The 22003-nt window shown below is 28.5% G+C and overlaps 3 protein-coding genes across 5 annotated transcripts in view; 2 read left to right on the plus strand and 1 right to left on the minus strand.

Annotated features, from left to right (window-relative positions):
• LOC125831646 (uncharacterized) overlaps positions 1-22003 on the plus strand; it is an 831707-nt gene that overhangs the window by 740084 nt on the left and 69620 nt on the right. The window lies entirely within an intron of this gene.
• On the minus strand, positions 571-2340 carry LOC125831625 (homeobox-leucine zipper protein HAT4-like). The gene is made up of 4 exons (XM_049510794.1): positions 2090-2340; positions 1694-2010; positions 1463-1542; positions 571-970 (listed from the first exon to the last, which is right to left on the minus strand). Exons 1-4 carry the CDS (start codon positions 2253-2255, stop codon positions 613-615), a joined length of 921 nt encoding a protein of 306 aa, XP_049366751.1. The 5' UTR covers positions 2256-2340; the 3' UTR covers positions 571-612.
• Positions 21514-21937, plus strand: LOC125831649 (oleosin 1-like). The gene has a single exon (XM_049510822.1). The coding sequence runs from the start codon at positions 21533-21535 to the stop codon at positions 21935-21937; it is 405 nt and encodes a 134-aa protein (XP_049366779.1). The 5' UTR covers positions 21514-21532.

The raw sequence follows: 22003 nt of genomic DNA on the forward strand, positions 1-22003 counted from the left end.
TTGACTATTATTGCATGCTCTCTCCCATTTCATATATTGGACTAGGACTTGCCTAACTTATATTATTTCGTTAATTTGAAATAAGTAATGAAATTGAATTTATCCAGTTTTGAGAAATTTATTATGTTTAATTCAAGCAAAAATCCCGCAAAATAAGGAACTAAATTCCAATAACATTAGGATACAATGGTACCAGGTTGTAATTTGTTTGTTTAAAAGTTCCCTTAATATATATAAGTACTAGTCTTTAAGAAGGTACAATTAATCATATTAAATCAAGAAACAATTATTGAACAAACTTTCCAAAATTACTGTTAAGAGGCAGACATTCAACTACTATAAAGTGATTTGGAGTTTACATAAAAAAAAAAAACACTCTTTCTCCAGTCCCCACAAATAATGATGGGAAAGAAAGAAGGAACTAACTACAAAATTAAGTAAAATGGACTTACAACCCTAATTAGTCACTAAAACTAAAAATTGGAGGGACAACAAATAAAAGCAAGAGATTTTCTAGACCCCTCATAACCCCAACAACCTTATCTTATAACAAAACATTATATTCCTCCTACACACATTATGGTACTTAATATTCACATTTTGTCATTGTCACTACTTTTGTCTTGCAAATGTAGGATAAGTGTCCATTTGACCATAATGCCCTTGTGAGATGGGTGTGGAGGATGGGCCCCACATGTTTAAGGGCATAGGTTGGTGATGCTGATGAGGTGGACCAACGCGATGAGGCGGGATGTTGACAGGTGTATTTGTGGGTCCCGTCGCGACATGCTCACATGAAGGGCACATGGTGAGGGTGGTGGGAGGGGTCATTTGCATGTAGAATTGAGGTGAATGCTTTAGTGACCTTAACTCTTGAACTTCCTTTTGTAACCTCCTGTTTTCATCTGTCAGATTCTCAACGCATCTCTTTAAGAATTCGCAGTCTACTTCTGTTTGCTTCAATTTTGTCCTGTATGTCCATAACAAACTATATTCAGCACTATTAATGTAGCTAAATAGTAGATTTCAAAAGATGTTATATAAGTGTGGGGAATTTCATTTTTCAAACGAGCACTCAACTAATCTTAATAAATATAATTTGAGAAATTAACTCAAATTAGCATGACAATAATGTTTTCTTGTTTAAGTGGAGTTGGAATGTTCACATTTCTCATTAATTATTTGGTACAACAACAAGTCAACCACATACTCGATACAGGTAATCTCACAAGTGAGATCCGACAATTATAAAGTGAGTGCACACATACTTTATACCTATACCTATCGAGAGGGAAGAGATTGTTTCCATTTCTCATTATTAAGTCCATGATTTGGTTTTCACATTTAATATGCTGTTCAATCTTTTGCTTCATTATTATTCCTATGATTGTCTATATTAATTTTGCTTATATATTGCAGATATAATTAAAACGTTTTAATTAATTAGAGACAAAAATCTCACCTAGCTCTCCTATTCTGGAACCACACTTCCACTTGCCTAGGCCTTAATCCCAGTCTCTTTGCCAATGCCAATTTTTGTTTCTGCACAAAAACAAAAAATCATCATCAATACTTGTAAAATTAATTTGAATTTCCGAAAATGCCCTTGAAAACGTCATTTCTTCTAATATATAGTATATATTTGAGTTATAAACAATATTTACCCATTAAATAACATTAATTAGAAACTTACAGGATTGAGGGTATGATGGTCTTTGAAGCTATCTTCAAGTACAGCGGACTGTTCCTTTGTTAAACGGAGTTTTTTTCTACAAGTTTCTCCGTCTTCCTCATCGCTAATACCTCGAGAGCTAGCCCTTTCCATTTCATTCTCCTCAGTACAGTTCCCTTCTCTTTCACTTCGCTTATTTCCACTCAAACTTGAAATAGTGCTGTTCGGAGACGATACGCCGCCTTCCTCCTCCTCCGCCGTCGCCGGCATCCTGTTCACGTCGATTCCCTTCAGGAAACTCCTCGTCTCCACTAATCTGCATGCCTCCGTGTTCAGATCTGCAGAAAAAATCGACTCATTTTTTAGATCAACATAATAAAAGTACAGACTCAGAGAATTTAAAATTAATTAACAAACCTGATGAGGAATGAGAAAATGGAGGATGAGTAGTCCAATAATTATTATTGAAGGCAGAAGAAGGGGATATTATTGTTGAAGGAATGAGATTTATGGTGGTTGTTCTCTTTTCTGCAGAAAAACTTAGGCTGAGACTCAACCCCAGATCTTCTTTTCCCATCATCATTTTAATTACTAATTTCTCTATGTATAACTGTTTCTCAAACAAGATTTTTTCAGTTTTTTTCTTCTGGTAAGATGTGAGAATTAAATTGGACTTTGCAATCTGAAGAGTGATGGTGTAATGAAGGGGTTATATATAGGAGAATGCACTGCTTTTAAAAAAATATATATTGATAAATAAAAATACTTTCGATATTTTAGGACAGGGGAAATAATTTTTTATACTCCTAATAATTGTCATGTTATATTCCTCAATAGTCAAATTATACTTGGCTACATCTTAATTTAATTTATTTGGTGCCATTTAGATGCAAAGAAGTACGATATTTTTTAATTTAAAAATAATTTAATTTTACTTGATACAAAAGGTTAAGAAATAAAGAAGACTACAATAAAATTATGTTATCAAAATATCTTTTTAATTTTATATCTTATAATATGTAACCTAAAAAAATGAAACTAAAATATTATCAAAAAAATAAGAAAAATATCTTTTTTGAAAAAGATTAAAAAAATAGGTCATTGGTTTAAAAAAATGAATAATAAATTGATTCTTACGCAGTTGCGAAAGTGGTCAATCATGAGTAAGAGTGTTTGCAGAGTACCAATTATTATCACAAATAATAGCTTTTACCATATAAATTATTACTAGTATATGATAATTAATTAATTTTTTTATTGTCATTTGTTATCGATATAGATCGATTCTTTATTACTTCTCTCCATTTTAATTGTTCACAATTTTACACGTTTTTTTAAATTCAATGTTTTGAAAAATATATTAAAAATAAATAGGAAGTTAGTAACAAAAAATAATGGTTTATTTTAATATAATAAATAAATAAAAATAAATCAAGGGAATACATACTAAAACAAAAACAAAAAAAGGTGCCTTTCGTACGTCAATATCTTTCATGTAAAAGGAATTTATTTCTCAACCTCGTATAGTGCTGCTTTCACTTTGTTTTTTTATTCTTTTTCACTTTAACTTGTTCTTATTATTGTGTAAAGCAAACAGAAAGAAATTGGTCTTTTTGTTGATCAGAGTGATTAAAATCTTTCACAATATATAATCTTGTGGTATAAGATTTGAATTGATCGATAGAATCTTGTATTAATGAGTCTTTGATTGAGACTTTCTACGTATGTCTCATATGTAATCACATAGAGATTATTATCCACGCAATACTAATAACAATTTACAACTTATATATATATACCTTGATATAGTATTGTAGACAATTAAATTCGCGTCGAGAAAACAATAATCAAGAACGAAAAATTATAGCAACAATCGTATTTATTATTTCAAAGTGCGAGTGTTACAATATCTATGATCCCTCTGAATTCGCCTTTTCAAATATGATTCAAGGGCTTTAAAGCTTGTTCTTGAATCTTTGATGAATTTGAACTTTGAATATCTTGATCTTGACTTTTGCTTGAATTCAAGGGCTTCGAGCTTGTTCTTGAACCTAATAGTCTTGATCTTGATCGTTCTTGAACTTGAATGCTTGAATCCTTAAACTTGTAGCTTTATAGAGAATTTTATGGCGTTTGTACCACGGATTTTCTCTAGCTTCTTGTTTAGAATTTTGTGTCTTCTTTTTGAATTATGAAGACCCCTATTTATAGTTTTAGAATAGAAGAGTTGTGATTGGAACAGGATTCCCTTCGGCCAATCAGATTTAAGTGACATGACATATGGGCTTTATGGAGCGGGCTTGTCATCTTTGACACACGTCATGATCCTATTGGCTTCTTGTTTGACTTGGCATGCCACTTCATTTGCCCACGTGGCACCAAAAAATGGGCCTCTAGGAAAATATGACATTGGACTTAGCAAATTGGGCTCAATCTACTGTAGCCCAAATCAATTAATTTTGACTTTAATTAAATCCATATTTATTGGACTTGAATAATTAACCCAATTATATTAATCAATAATTTATTTGGACTAATATATTTATGAATTTAATATAATTCGAATCATTTTATAAATTTATATTTAATAAATTTTAAATGATTACAAATGCCCCCTGCTTGAAGTCTTGTCGAGATATTTTATCTTTTAAAGACTAGGCTTGAAGCATTAACCGGTTACTAAATTTATCTTGAGTCAAATAAAATAAACTAATCCATGCAATTTATTTATTTAACATTTCACCGATTGCTTGGAAGATTTCAATCAATATTAAAAGTATATATATACATATTATACTGCCAAAACTTTAGGCATATACTTCAGATGGTCTTTTGGACGGACGGAGCTAATATAAGGGCCCACATTTTAATTTTCCTTTATTTTTTTTTTAATATAGGATTAATTGTGATAGAGCCACCGTTTCATATCTTCAAATTTGTCAAGGATTAGGCAACAAATTATTTCAACGCCACCAACCTTTCCTAGTTTTATTCGAAGTGACCAATCGCCTTAGTTAAAAAAATGAATTATAATTGAACTAGGAATTATAATCCTATTCAATTTCATACTCATATATATATTTTATTATCTTTGTCAAAAAAAGAATTGTAATTGAACTAGGAATTGTAATCCTACTCAATTTCAATATTTATATACATGTTTTATTGCCCTAGCCAAAAAGGAATTGTAACTAAACTAGGAGAATGATGTTATTCCCACCATATGACATCTATAAATAGACACATTATCTCCACAATTTTATCTTCAATTACAGATTGTGAGCTACGAGCCTATGACGAAAGAGGCATAATTCGAGGTAATCTCCCTCTCTTTTTCTGATTTTCGTCACTTTTTCTACAGCTTGACATGTCTGTCGTAGAAAATTCATATCTCATTGTAGAAAAATCAAAATCATGAACGGTTTGATTTTCTAGAAACTAGACTTCTCGATCTCTAACATATCCAAAATTCAGAATTTAATACCTTCAGAATCTTTTCAGATGATATTTTGAAGTTAGCTCTAGATTTTGTCATGCTAAAAATTTCAGAGTTGTGCACCTTTACTAAAACTCTGATGTCTTGATGTAGGAACGACGAAATCACAAGCAGCTTGATTATTTCGAATCTAGACACAAAGGTCTACAATATATCCAAAATTCAAGATTTAATACCTTCAGAATCTTTCTAGATGATTTATTTTTTTTGAAGTTAACTTTAATTTCTGTCATGCTGAAAATTTCAGACTTGGGGCTTTACTAGAATACTGTGTTTAACGTCCCCGCCTTGAAAAAAAATACTACTCTCAAGGCGTTACAAGGTCCCGAATACTTAACCAAGCTTGAGGCTTTACTAGAATACTGTGTTTAACGTCCCCGCCTTGAAAAAAAAATACTACTCTCAAGGCGTTACAAGGTCCCGAATACTTAAACAACTTGAGGCTTTACTAGAATACTGTGTTTAACGTCCCCGCCTTGAAAAAAAATACTACTCTCAAGGCGTTACCATGTCCCGAATACTTAACCAACTTGAGGCTTTACTAAAAAAACTGTGTTTAACGTCCCCGCCTTGAAAAAAAATACTACTCTCAAGGCGTTACCATGTCCCAAATACTTAACCATAAGGTGCGAAGGGATGTGTTTAACGTCCCCGCATTGAAGATCACTTACTTGAGGCTTTATAAGATCTTTTTAAGGATAAATCCGCAAAAAGGCCAGCTTAAGGTGCAAAGGGACAAATTTTGTCCACCTTAAGGCATGGAAATTTAAAGATCCTTTTAAGGATAAACCCGGAGAAAGGCCAGCTTAAGGTGCAAAGGGACAAATCTTGTCCACCTTAAGGCACGGCAGTTTTTTTTGTTACTCCTGGCCCGCAAGAATATAAACTGTGCACGGCATACCAAAAATAATCCATCTAAGGATAAATTCGTGAAGAGGCCAGCTTAAGGTGCAAAGGGATAAATCTCGTCCACCTTAAGGCATAGAAATTTAATGATCCATTCAAGGATAAATAACTTAAGGTGCAAGAAAAATTTGTCCATCTTAAGGCATGGAAATTCAAAGATCCACTTAAGGATAAATCCGCGAAAAGGCTAGCTTAAGGTGCAAAGGGACAAATTTGTCCACCTTACGGCATGGAAATTCAACGACGTGCACATTTGGAGGATTTGGAGACTTCTACTTACATACTTGAAGTCCTACTTGCACACTTAGAGGATTCGAATACTTGAACTTGTATACTTAGAGGATTCAAATACTTCAACTTGTAAACTCGAAGAATATAAAGACTTCAACTTGCATACTTGGCTAAATGGAAAGAAACTTCAACCATGTTGTTAAAGAAACTCATATTTTATAAGGGTTTGCCATCATCTATTGACCAATCAATACTTCGTACAAGTCTAAAGTATGATGAGATAAAAGATAAAACTGAATACTTATTGCTTTGACTGACATGTGACAGATCAAGTGGGAACATGTGGTTTGTTGACACTTATGCAACTGAACTTAGGATATATTCTAAGCGCCTACGTACCTCAGTAAAGAGGATCAAGTCACAACGTAGTTCTGGGGGATTGAGTGATTTTTTTTTCTATTTTTTTTTTGGTTGTGCCGTACACAGTTTATACTCTTGCGGGCCAGGACACTTATGCAACTGAACTTAGGATATATTCTAAGCGCCTACGTACCTCAGTAAATCCCTTTAAAACTCTTACCAAAATACTTAATCGAGGGCACATAAGAGGTGTATCTCATCTGATCCTTTCGTATTGGGGAAATGTTCTCTCAATGCTCTTACGCCTTTTGAATTTATAGATGGATTCACATCGTGCCTTTTTAAAATAACAAAATATGGAGCAAGTAGGAATAATTACAGAGTAAATTTCTTAGATGATTACATAATTAATAGTTAGAATATTACTCTCTTCGTCTATTTTTACTAGTCCACAATACTAAAAATAATTGCCTAACAATGCTTGTCCAGTTTTAAAAATCAAGAGATAATTTACCCTATCGTATCTATTTTACCCTTGTTAATAAATAATATTCAATATTTAGTGCATTTTTTTTTCAAAGCATTAAATTTAATATATTCAAAGGGCAATGTAGTAATATTAATCCTATTATTTTTTTAAAAAAATATGAGAAGTGCTAAATGACCAGAAAATTTGGCCAGAATTTGGTCAGAAATTTAAAAGAACTATAATATTTTTTTTATTTTAAAATAAATTGATATTTTTTTCATTTTTTAGTTAAATGGATAGAAATAGTTTAAAAAGTAAAATAACATAAATAAAATATCTTTCTAGCCAAAAAAAAATTCCTAACTATTGCGAACATAGAGAAATCAAGTCAAATAATTAGATGTCCAATCCCTCAAATTTTGTGAAGACAAGGCTCTCAACTTCAATGTGTTTTCATTAATTTGTGTGTCTAATAATCTCTTGAGATATTACAACCAAATCAAATCAAATGATGAGAATTGAGGGGAAATACTTTGCTCTCAATTCTTGTTAGGTATCGATGAGTTTATTTTTTTCTTGCAACTTTGGTATATGTATATATATAAATTCTAAATTCTAAGCCCTGAATCCTAAATCTTAAATTCTATATATAATATATATATATATATATATATATATATATATATATATATATATATTATTCAAAGTGGTTCTCCTCAAATAGAATCTATGATATTAAAATAAAAAAAATCTATGATATCAAACAGCAAAGTAAAAATAAAAAAAACAAATCTTTCAATAATAAATGATTCCTTAAGATACTGACTGAGCATTACGGGTCCCAGAGCCCACCTGAAGTGGGTCCCAAAACCATGTCTCCTTGGTCCCTCTTATCTTTGAAATGTGAATATATAATAGGCATCTATCCATCCTATTTTCCTCTCCACCAGTTTAAAGGGAAGGGGACGAACTAGTCGCTTTCCTCCCCTTTTTTCCCTCATTTGTTGTCTTCTATTGCTTACGAGTTTAATAAAATTATTTATTAAAAATAAATATAAATTATGATTTGAATTTAATGACAAATTCTTATTTATAATTTAAATTTAACTTTAGATTTCAACTCTATAAGGTCAAGTGGCTAGTGAACATATTTTATTAAAATCATAAATTAACTTTTTAAATATTCATACTAAATTAAAACGACATAGGAGTATATATATAGTTGATAGCAAATGAGATTCGAAGATAATTGGCAACAGAAAACTCCAAAAACTGAGTGAAGTGATGAGCCAGCTAATAAGGGGGAAGCTCAGCCAAAGGTCAAATGATTAGATAAGGTTAAAAACAGATTTGGGGACACATAAAAGTGGACTTCACGTGGGCAATGAAAATGAAAACAAATAAACTAGTCATCGCAAAATGTAAATATTTTTTCCGTGTAAAAAAGGAATGATATTTTTTTTTAAAAATAATTTTCAAAAAGAATGATTCATTTTTTTATAATATTTTATTTTAAATTTTTATATAATATATTTTTATAAAATTAAAAGATATTTTAATACTTTTAAAATAGCTTTAATTTATAATTATAAAAAAATATATTTTTTAAATTTTATGTCAAATCAAATTGAGTCAATTTTTTTAAACGAATAAAAAATCTTATGCATGAGGTTGCCCACCTTCTTTTTATCTTTAGGGGTGTTTGCTTTGTCCCAGAACTCACGTGGACCAAACATGTCGTGCTGGTTTACACAATACTTTCACATATCTATGCCCCTCTCTTTTTTATTTATTTCGTTTCATATTATTTAATCTGTATTAGTTTGATATGATATGAAATATATTTGAATTGATTTTTATTATGTTATGTAAAATATTTGTGGTTGTTTATTTAATTTTATATAAATTTAAGTTTTTGTTTATACTCCTTTAGACTCATGATATATATACATAATATGATAAAGTATATTAGTGGGCAATATTTATTATGAATAAGTAATAATGAAAAAAATAAAAGTTACGTGGGTGTTTTTTTTTTCTTTTTAGATATGTGATTCATATATATGTATTTTTAATTGAACCCAAAAGGAAGTTCTTAAAATTAATTATCTTTTTATTTTCGTAACTTCGTGCCATGTAAAATGGACGAAGGGAGTAGTAATCAACAAAAATAAACATTAAAAATATTACTAATACAAATGTTTTTTTTGCGGTGTCATTATATAACTAATCCTTTGCCTTTTAATTTTATGTGGCGCTCTCTTACTATTATTATATAAGTCGTTATAAGAAAATTATACTATTATAAATTTATCAATTTGTACTCCCCACAATATTGCAAAAATCAAATAGTAATTATATTTAAATAATTTATGGAAGTGTGGGTCCATGGAAGCGTGCGTATGGTAGTGTTTTGTCCCTCTATAGGAAGACACCACCTTTACCTACAATCATTTGAACTCAACGCCACTACTTTAACTCTTCCCACCATGTTCTCGCACGTGTAATTGCATCATCCAGGTGTCAAATGGTGAGACGGAAAATGTTTTTCTAAAAAATAAATCTAATTTTCATATCTCGATTAATTTTTCTTTTTCATTGCGTAAGTTTATTAAAGTAGGAATCAATTTAAACTCAACATTTCTAATTGGAATTAAAGAATTTTATTCTTTCAAAACACACTATTAGAATCTTATTTCTATTTCACGTTATATTCGTATTCAAGAAAAAATAATTTATATCTATTTATACAAAAAATTTACACGTCCATTCATTTATGATATCTATCTTTTAATTTATTCTATGAAAATAATATATTCTTATATATAGAATTATTTTGACTTAAAATATAAATTCTTTTTATAATGTAATTTTATGCCACATAATTATTTCACTGATTTTGTACAAAGTTTAAATTTCCTCAAAATCAAATTTAATTATTTAATTAAAAAAGGTTATTTTATTTCTCTCCTTACAAATACCTAAATAAATTATGATGCCTCCTTTCCCTAGCTTGGATCCTAAGGGTTGTCCACGTGAACTCGAATAAGGAGACAACAAACATGACCTAATTGAGTATTACATATTCTATTTTTAGATTTTCAAATTATTGTTTATTTATTTAATCATAATTATGCATGATTCCTATAATAATTCATGCAAATAAATGTGGGCCTTCTGTATCTCAAATTCATTTTAATCACTCGTGGCGGTTGAGAGGTGAGACCCAATCATTAAAAGATTAGTACGAGTATTATTTTTCTGAATTCAAATATTAGTAGTAGTAGTTTTTAATAAAAATAAAAATAATGAGAAACCCTTTATTAATCACTTGAACCATGCATTCATTAGTGAAATATTAGTTAATTAAATAAATCATTTAAATTTAGACAAACATTCTTTTGGCGCTATAATATATTGTTAGATAATCATGATAATTTCACTTGGTTTATCCCAAAGAAATTCGGAATAATATTGATTCATTTATACTTCACATCATTAGTACGTATTACATCATTAAATTATCTCTACCTGTAATAATAAATAAAACTCATATTAAGAACTTTTGAATTAATTACTCGATGATAATGTAAAAACACTAGTACTATATAAAGGCACCACATTTTATGCATCAAAGTTTTATAATGTAGAGTTGGTAAAATCAGCTCATGAAATTATAATTAATCCAATTATTAATTTAAGTTTGAATTGATTATTAACTCGCTTACTTATTTAATCCATCAAAGTTTGAGTTTATATCTAGGCTAAATTGATTTTACATTAGTAAAAAATATTTTCAAAAAAATAATTTTATTGTTTGATACTTCCTCTAATCCACATTAAGTGAATTATTGGAGTATAAGAGATTTTTATTTAAAAAAAATAAAAAATAAGAACATAAATTAATGATTACTTTCCATTGTTACTATTTTGATTATTCTCTAATTATATTTTAAAATATAAAGTAGTAAATATGGAGAAAAAAATCCCAACAAATCTCTTGCATGTTGAATCATTAATTTATTTTAAAATATTAAGAAATCTAAAAAATACTTTTAATATGGAAAAGGATGTGTTATATATGGCCATATATTTTTTATTAAATATTTAAAAATTTAAATAAAATAATTAGAACTTAGTAATTCATGACATTTAACCTTTGTCATACTGATTTTATAAGACATGATAGAGATAGGATAATATTTATAATGTTCACACACATAAAAGACTTAGCACTAACAGCAAAAAAAATAAAAGCAATACTAAAACCTACTTAATTTATCCTTCACTAATAAGATTTGCACCAAACTTTTTACTCTTTAGCTAAAACCTTAACTTTCCGATTTTCCTTTTCAAAAGAAGCAAAAGTTCTGAATTTGTTTTTTTAGAAAGAAAAAAAAAACTGAAATGGTAATTGATTCCTGAGAGTACAGTCCAGAAATATATATATATAATACAATTATTATGTGAAAGTAAATAAATACCAAAAAAAATTATTTAATTACATAAATATTTCTATTGTATTAATTAATTCTCTGTATAATTTTGTAATAGATGCATTTTATTTTATAATTTAAGAATTTCATACCAAATTTTAAGTCAGACACACCTAAATATATTTTTTTTTGCTACCAAATACATTGAAATAGGGAGAGAGACGCGCAAGAGCAAAAGAAATATGAGCGAAATTGTCTATATATCTCAAATACATGTAAATAACATTGATATAGGTGATTCACATGTATCTAGATTTTAGATACGAGAACAAGATATGAGAGTGACTAGTGAGATAGGAGGAGACGAGTGAAATTTGTTTATATATCTTAGAAACCAAGGAATCCACTTGGCTATAGTGCATCTAAAACAAATTACACATGATTTTGATCTCATATATCCTGAAATACATATATCTTGAAACACTAAAATCTAGTAGTATGTGGTTTTATTATTTTTATTTTAAAATAAATAATATATCACATAATTAAGAAGACATTGATTTTATTCTTCTAATTTATCTTATTTAAATATTTAAAAAATGCATAATCAAAAGTATTGATACTTTTTCATGCATTTGTTAAGAACAAGTAAATTAAAAAAATTATTTTTAGAAGTAATAAATTTCTTTAAAGGACGTATCCAAACTAAAAATATTATAAGTAGGTACTCCCTCTATTTCATAGTAAGTGAATTTGTCAGATAATGCATATCCATTAAGAAAAATATTTAAGGACATAATTAGGTATTCCTTCTATTTTATAAATTTTATAAGTAGTGTGATTTATCTCTTAGAAATAATAAAACTTGATTAAAGAAAAGGTAAAACATGAAAAAGAAGAATTCAAACATCCATAATCTCGTCGTCCTATTTTCTTTGTCTAATATTGATTAGGCAGACCTATAATTATTGATATAATGAGTTTACCATTTTACTTTTATTAATTGATAGGGTCTCAAATATATTTATTTATTATATTTTTTAAAGATTCTAACCCAATATTAATAAATTGAGGGTATAATGGGAAAAAAGAATGTTATCCTTCATTGATTTGTCAAAAATAATAAATACAAAGAGAAATCAAATTATAAAATATTTAACAAATAAATAAGGACAAAGAATATTAAACATTAAACAATTTAATTATTTTAAATAATAAATTAAAAATTCACTCAAAAACAAATGATGAATGAATTAAAAATGATTTTAGGGAAGGGCGATTTGAGGCGACAAGATGTCGGAGGAGACGAGGAAATAGGGGTGTTCCAACGAGTACGTGTTGCTTGTCCCAACATTTTCATATTTCGAACAAAAAAAATTAGTAGCTTAATCGATTATTAATATGCATAATTATGAATATTAAAAAATGTAATTAATTTAATAAAGTCATTAATTGAGACGGTACATCCACCCCGACCCCTCCCAAAACCTTCCACCACCACTATCACCATCACCGCCCCCACCTCTTTAAACCCTTCATCTCACTCCACCCGACCCACCTAACTTTAACATTTGTTGGAATTGTATATTTGTATACAAATAAAATCTCTAGATAACTTTTTCAATAATTACGTATCAATATCATAAATAAGTTTTTAAGAAAATTACTTATTATTGTTTGTTCGTATCAAACATGTCCTAATTAATTAAATAAGTAGCGAGTTGGGGTAGAGTTAGGTTATTGCAAGGAATTTCGTCTGAGTCTTCTTCGTTCATTTTATTTATCTATTGATCTAAAATTAAATTTTAACTTATCCATTTTTACATATTAAGAAAACATACTAATGATTTTTTTTTTGCCATGTTTTACTTTTTCCATTTCATTTATCAAGACATCAGTTAACAGGAGTAGTGTAGTAAAATAATCATGTCAATCATGTTTTCTTAATGGGTGTATTAAATCCAAATATAACTAGTAAAAATGAAGAGAGGAAGTATAAGTATAAATATACACTTGGTGAGAATAAATTTTTATTATACATGTTAAACCGTATTGACTTCTCCAAATATTTACTTTTTTTTTATATTTTAATTCTCTCTTAATTAGTTAAAATTCTGATTTTGTCACTCGGAGTTGCTTTAACTACTCTTGTACATATAAAGATTAGATTTTTTGACCGCAAAAACAACTTTTTCTAGCTTAATAGAAAAAGGAGAAAATCAGCATGAAAGACGAATAAATAAGTACTCTCTTAGCAACTTTCTTAATCTTTCGGCACTTTTTTTTCTCTGGGAAAGTAAAGCATGCATGTTCGTAAACTGATTATTGTCGATATATATTTTTGAATCAATTAACTTACATTTAAATAAGAAAAAAAATACAATTTGGCCAAATGCCTTTTTAAAGATTTCGAGGGGGAAAATATAGAAAAGTAAAATAAGTTCGACGCAGAAAATTAGAGAAAATAACCATAATAGTCCTTAATATATAAGTAATGTTTTATTTTGATCCTTAATATATTTTATTTGATTGAAACGGTCTTTAATATATAACAAAAATATTTATTTTAATCCTTAATATATTTCACTTGATTGAAATAATCCTTAATATATGATACAAGGGGTTCATTTTGGTCTTTTCCCCTAAACCTAATAGATTTACTTTTTAAAAAGTGTTAAATTTTACTATAGATCCTATGTGCCTAACAAAATTTAGCATTGTTGTCATTTTTGTTAGTTTCAAAGAAATAACTCCATAAAATTTTACACCATTTTATTATTCTACGTACTGACATTCTCATTTCTGTTTTTAGCAAGAGAAAATACTAATAAATTTTGTTAGAGAAAGTACAGAAAATGGTGTTAGATTTCATGACATTAATTTTCTTTGGAGTTAACAAAGAAAACTTCAATAGTGAATTTGTTAGCTACGCAGGGTCCATGATTAAATTTAACATTTTTTTGAAAAAAATATGTTAAGTTTAGGATAAAGGACCAAAATGGTTAAAATATACGTTAAGGATCATTTCAATAGTACCAAACTGAGAATGCAGCAGGTGAGATAAGGAGTATGTGATCAATGCCTTGGATCTATAACAGATACCACTTCTTCTTCCCTGTTTGGGCATTTGGAACTGTTAGCAGTTGAGGACGAACTTCAGGCTTTCTATGAGTGGAAATCCAATTAGCGAACCCTCTTTCGTACCTCCGCCTTTCCCTCATTCAATTCATAAAATTTCGCCTACTACCCTCTTACTCGCACGCTTACAAACTTGAATGAGGACAGTCAGACTAACCCCAAAAAAGGACGCTTTCTCGAGTCTTTTTCCCTCATCCCTTTTGGTTTGGGGACGACAAGTGATCTTTATACGTTAAGGATCATTTCAATCAAGTAAAATATATTAAGGACTAAAATAAACATATTTATTGTACATTAAGGATCATTTCAATCAAGTGAAATACATTAAGGATCAAAATAAAGTATTACCTATACATTAGGACCATTTTGGTCATTTACATTAAGAAAATGATGAAAAAGGAGCTACTTTTTAAGATTTGTTTTCCGACAAGAGCATCATTTGACAGAAAATTAATAAGAAAAAATCTTTTTTGATTAGAATGATATTTTATCTATATTATTTTAATTTTTAAAATATTTTTATCCTTTTAACTTTAATACCTTTTAACTAAAAAATGAAAAAAAAATAACTTTAAAATAAAAAAAATTATATTTTTTTAAATTTTCTGGCTAAATTCTGACCAAATCTTCTAATCATTTAGCACTTCCCAATTTTTAATTACTTAATTAACTTTATTCCTGATTTTCATCATGTGTAGGATTGCACATGATTATTGTGAATTTTTATTTAACAAATCTCTTGCTGTCTCTCATCATTACAATTAATTAATTAAGTTGGCACGTAACAACTTTAGTCTACTACTTCATGTTTACTTGTCCATTTATTACCTGCACCTATTAAGAATTAAGAAATACTCTCTATGTTCCTAATTATTTATTCATATTTTCTTTTTTAGTTGTCCTTAATTACTTGTTCATTTTGATAAATCAAGAATGAACAAATTTTTTTTACCTATTATACCCTCAATTAATTACTTTGAAAAAGATAAAACTTCTTGAAAATCTTAAGTTTTTAATTCATCACATCATAATTAATAGGGGTAAAATGGTAAGCTCACTATGCCAATTATTGTTTTCTTAATAGGTGTGTCAATTCAAAAGTGAACAAGTAATTAGGAACAGAGGGAGTAATAATTGACATAATGAATTTATCATTTTTACCCTTGTTAATTTATAGAATTTCAAAATTAATTTACTTATTAAAGAAGCTTTACCTTTTAAAAAAACATTAACTTTGGAATTAAACAACTATTAATAATTCATCAAGTTGGCTAACTTTTATAAACACTCATCATTCTAGGAACCCATCCAAGTTTCCAAAAGCATAAACAAACATGAATTAAATATATACATATGTAAATGCATCTATTTAATTACTATTACTTTTTTTGTCCACCTTTATTAGTTCATTATAAAATGATTTTTTTTATTAATAGATGTCATTCTTGATTAATTTTAAAAAATTAAGAGACTTATTATTTAATTTATTTTTATTATTAATTATAATTATTTTGCAAAGCATTAAAGTTATTATATTTAAAAGATGATATAGTAAAATTGACATTCAATTTATCGCTACTTCACATATTAAGTGAGCTCGGTATAGAGAAAACTATTTTTTGATTTTTTTTTCAATTTTCTCATTTTGGTTGGACGAAAAATTTGAAAAACATGTTCCTTAAATCTAGAGAATTGATTTCCTCAATTGAAATAGGAAAAACATGTTCATAAGTGACATTTTAAGTTTACTATCTCCTCCTCATCCCCTCAATCTCCAACCTGCGGATGATCCAAACCCGCGAATTATACAAACGAGACAACTTAAATTGCAGCTACAACCCGTAAATATGCAAACTATAGCTATGAAGTATAATTAAGATTATTATAGTGGCTATTTGCAAAAATTCCCCGTAATCCTATATTGGTTTGTAATTACTCCTTTAATTCCATATCAAGATTTTAGAGTTTAAGTACTATTCATAAAATTACAAAATCCAAGCTTATTATTAATTTCAAGAGCGTTTGAATACATACGAAGATCCAAGTACAAAATAAGCAAACTATAAAAAATATACATTTTTTTTAAATTATTTTTATCAAGTTGCATAAATATAAATATTTATATATTATGAGCATGGTCATGTGTATCCTAGCTGGAATACTTTTTCCTTACCAACCCCAAATACACTTGTAGCATACGTGTACCCACACGTTCAGCCAAACTAACCTCTACATCTAGTCAACGGTCACCTCAAATAATCATTTCATCATTGCTTGCTCATTATTTTAATTTGAGTAATTCATTTATTAGTGTTTATCTGTCGATATATAAATTTGTTTTGCACAAATCAAATTATAACGAAGGTTAAAACTATATTCTAAAATTTTACATGTTTTGATTGTAAGTTTACTTGAACGGGAAGAAAGTTTCATAAAGAGACCAGAGCAATTATCATGGCATAATTTTGTTCGTACAAACAAATAATTAAAAATATCTAAATTTAATTTCTCAATTCTAAAACAAGATATTTATTACTTTGAATGTATTTATTCGATCTAATATAATGATTTTACCTCATTAAAATTAATACAAGTTATTTCATGATAAACTGAACTTATGTTATTATTGTTCAATTAGGTAAAAGATAATTTAATAATATTGAAATCTCGGATTTGTGAATATTTTTCATCCAAATTTATCGATGAATTTTTTTACCACAATCATATTATTATTATTATTATTATTATTATTATTATTATTATTATTATTATTATTATTATTATTATATGAATTTTAACATCACTAATATATGAATATAAGAAAAAGAAAGTTTTTAGGGGTCAAAAAACCCTTAATCAAAGGTCTCAAAGTCTTGGATTCGAATTCGGATTCGAGTTCTGCATATGGAGAAAATCTTGTTGGGATGTCATTCCAAATGGCCGGGTTGGAAACAAAAAAATGACTTTTTCTTATATTCCAACTTTTCACTTGTGCTAAGGTTCCAATGGATTCAATCTCAACTGCTCATCGGGAATAAATTTAACTGTCAGCCATTGATGCCCGCACGTGCAATCATTATCGGAGGACCTGTAGTTTGTCGGTGGGCCAGCTTTGCTTGGATTAATGGGCCTCACATATCTGGCCCATGTGACCGGCTTAGCTGGTTAACATGTGATTAACCGTTAATCGGATCCCTTAAAGCTTATAATTACAGAAATCCCTCAAACGGATACAATAGTATAAGCGCTGATACATTAATCTAATGCGGGAGATACATTAATCGTTAAGTAAGATACATTACATTTTATACATGATACACTAATCTAATGTACATTTTATACATGAACACTAATCTAATGCGCGAGATACAATATATAAGCGCTGATACATTAATCTGATGAGCGGAAATGAGGGATTTTGGAGATTTGTAAAACTTATAGGGGATAATAGTAATAAGTAAACTAAAAGGTGAGATTTCTGTAATTTTTCCTTTTATATAACACAATTCGGATTTAGAAATTTGAACAAGTCTATATTTTACTTTAAGTTTTTCATAAATCTTTTGAACAGTTTGAATTATCAATTATTGTGACTTATAATACTTTTTACGTAGTTTACAAATATATAAATTTTATTTCAAAAAATTTGAAGATTTCATGCGCAAATTGCCGATCAAACTTAAATCGTTTGACTCTCAAAAAATGAAAAGTGTCACAAATTGAGACAAAGAGAGTATCATTTTTTATTGTTAGGGAAAGTTGCACATTTAATTGAGAGGCCAAAAATAATTACATTAAATATATAATAAATATACAGTATTATCAATAGAATATCCATATATATATTTTCTCTATTAAAATTAAATATTTATATTATTATATATATCGACTATTATTTTGATGTATAAAATGTTTTTTTTAAAAAAATAATAAAAAAATAAAGGGCAAATTACAGAAATCACATACTTTTAAGACAAAATTACAATTTATCCCTTAAAAGTTTATAATTACATAAATCCCTCAAACGGATACAATAATATAACCGCTGATTAGGGGTGTGCACTATTTGGATTAAACCAAAAAATCAAACCGAATTCTAATTTGGATTGGTTTTTTGGATTTTTGGTTTGGTTTTGGATTTATAATTTACTTTGTTTGGTTTTTTGGTTTGGTTTCGGATTTAGAAAAATGAAAATCGAAAAACCAAAAAAATTGAATTATATTATATTATATATATTATGTTTAGAATTAAGTTGGAGTTAACCACTTTTGTCTCTTTTTAGTTATTTTCATTATGATTTAGTTTATTTTTTTTTATGTTTGGACATCTATAATTGATATACTTTTAAGTATTGTGTTTTACGTTTTACTTGTGATTTATATTAAAAAGTATATTTAAGAAATTCAATATATATATATATATAGTTATGTTTCTAATTATTGACATAACCGATTAACCAAAACGAAAAAGCCCAAACCAAAAAGAGAAAAACCAAACCAAACCAAATTTATTTTGGCACTTCTTCAAAACCAAAAGCCAAAAAATCCAAACCGAAAAACCGAATGCACACCCCTAGCGCTGATACATTAATCTGATGTGCGAGATACAATAATATAAGCGTTGATACATTAATCTGATGCGCGAGATACAATAATATAAGCGCTGATACATTAATCTGATGCGCAAGATACAATAATATAAGCGCTGATACACTAATTTGATGCACAAAAATGAGAGATTTTGAATAATTGTAAAATTTATAGGGGATAATGGTAATAAGTAAACTAAAAGGTGGGATTTCTGTAATTTTTCCTAAAATTAAAATAAACCCTACTCATGGAAAAGGATTTAAAAGCCCAACTTGTTGGAAAAAAGAATAAAAAGCCCAATTTGAGATGTAGGGTTGCACGTGTGCCGAGTTTGGAGAATATTTGTTCTGTATATACACACTCTGTGAAATTACAAACATATCCTCACTCAAATAAGCACCATAAAGCCTAAATTGGGACAATAATTTAGTGGAGAGAAGAGGTTAGTTTGGTAAATACCATACATGTTTGGTTTAGCAGCTAATATTAATTAATTAATGTATTAATTATTAAAGAATTAATTATTGCAGAAGACAGCATAAGCTTCATCATTTAAAAAAATGTACTTTATGAGATTGTGGGATTATTATTTAATTAATTATATATACTTTACCTAATCATATATTATTGGTTCAAATGATGAGAAGCTGTCTCAATTATCATATAGTAAGATTTGATATGTCTATCACAATTCTATTAGCACCATTTTATAGTACTCTTTAATTGTTGAGACCCCACAATAAAATTTGAGTCCCTAGCAATTAATCATTTAATTTCAAATTATTATTGTTCTAAAAAATGCAACAAAAAACACCAAATCAAATATTGGCATTTGGTATGAAAATGCATTTCTTTAAAATTTATATGATGTAGTTTGATTAGATATGTATTTTTGTAAAATTTACGATTTAAATATATCTTAACCGGTATGTAATTATAAACTTTAGAAATTAGTTATCCTAAATATGCCGTGATATTCTTGTAGCTATAAAAACTTGTTATTGAGGATAAAATAAAAGTTTAAGTTCAATTATTTCAAAATAAAAAAATTATCATTGTCATTTTAAAGGACTAATAAAGACATAATGTCATTCTCTTTTAGCAACAAAAGTGTTGTATTTTGTATCGTCTTTGTTTTGATAAGATGTGAATGATATTATATATATATCACTATATGAAGCGCTAACTATTGAGTAAAGTGAGAATTTGCTATAGTGCATTGGTTTGATTGATGACTCATTAATGTTTTCAAGTACATGAGTGTTAATTGTCTATCGAAATTTCTGTATACATTTTAAATGCTTCGTTATGACTCCCAACAATATACAACAGTCAAAATAGTTGAATCACAGCATACTATAAAGATATGTAACATGTAAATTATTTATCTCAAAGATATATCACGTATACCTTTTTACTTTTTATAATTATACTTGACTAATAAAATGTTGAAATTTGAAAACTTTCTAAACATAAAATGAGACACGTTATATATTAATTAAAATAAAATAAGATTGAAGTTAAAGTATCAAAAAGAATTTTTGATGCGAATTAAAAAAAAAATGTTTGGTCATTCGTTTAAGCCACAAAAGAGTGAAAAGTTCAAATGGACCATAGTGAGTTAATGAGGACACAACACCAACATAATTAAAGGTCTTGAATTCAAATTCTAGATATAAAGAAAAATTCTATTAAGAGTATAACTCTCGAATGAGTCCTATTATTTGGAATTTGAATTTAATTTAAACTTCAATATGAGATTCAGATACCAAATGAAGAATAAAAAAAATCATGACACGTCAATTCAAAACCGTTAATATCACAAAATGTAAAGTGCCACTAAAAATAAATAAAATTATATTATAAGGCATCATCGTCAATAATAAACCTTGTAATAACAAAATAAACTTAAATTAATTATTGAATATCAATCCTAACAAAGGGAAATGAAAAGTGCGACATTTGAAAAAGAAGAAAAGAAGTAGAGGTTTCTCATTTGATAAAATAAAATAAAATGTCGTTTCCAAATGGCTTAAATTTTAGTGTGTTTGGATGAAACCTTACGTGTCTATCAACAAAGGCCTCTTTATCATGCAAATTCAAAATGATCAACACGTAGCAAACCCCCCATCTACTTCTCTTAACTCTATCTATCTATCTATTATATTACTCATAGCTCTCCTCTCTGCTTTTCCACTCTTCATCTACAATCCTTAGCAACAAAAAGAAGAACAATGCAGAATCAGCCTCGTCATGAGCAGCAGCTTTCTCGTCAGGTGGCCAAGACCACCACTGCTGTCACTGTTGGTGGTTCACTCATGGTGCTTTCCGGGTTAACTCTGGCGGCTACCGTTATCGGTCTAGCTATAGTTACCCCTTTGCTGGTGATTTTCAGCCCTGTTTTGGTACCTGCTGTTATAACTCTTGGGCTGATCCTTGGTGGGTTTTTGGCTTCTGGTGGTTTTGGAGTTACTGCTTCTTTTGTTTTCTACTGGATGTACAGATATGTCACGGGGAAGCACCCGATCGGAGCAACCAAGATCGATTACGCGAGGGATAAGATTGCACATGTGGCAAATGATGTGAAGGAGAAGGCGGAGCAGTTGGGGCACCAAGCACAGCAGCAGATTAAGGGTTGAAGAGAGATTCATTCAAGAGCTCTTTTTATTTTTATTTTTATTTTTAATGCAAGCATGTACCTTTTA

Source organism: Solanum verrucosum, unplaced genomic scaffold, assembly GCF_900185275.1.
Source record: "Solanum verrucosum unplaced genomic scaffold, falcon-dt-bn FXZP01000049.1, whole genome shotgun sequence".
Lineage (NCBI taxonomy): Eukaryota > Viridiplantae > Streptophyta > Magnoliopsida > Solanales > Solanaceae > Solanum > Solanum verrucosum.

Coding starts and splice junctions, on each gene's coding strand:
- LOC125831625 (XM_049510794.1), bottom strand. CDS start 2,255: ATGATGATGGGAAAAGAAGATCTGGGGTTGAGTCTCAGCCTAAGTTTT. Junction 1,543..1,693: donor ACCATCATACCCTCAATCCT/GTAAGTTTCTAA, acceptor GTTTTTGTGCAG/AAACAAAAATTGGCATTGGC. Junction 971..1,462: donor TTCCAGAATAGGAGAGCTAG/GTGAGATTTTTG, acceptor ATGGACATACAG/GACAAAATTGAAGCAAACAG.
- LOC125831649 (XM_049510822.1), top strand. CDS start 21,533: ATGCAGAATCAGCCTCGTCATGAGCAGCAGCTTTCTCGTCAGGTGGCC.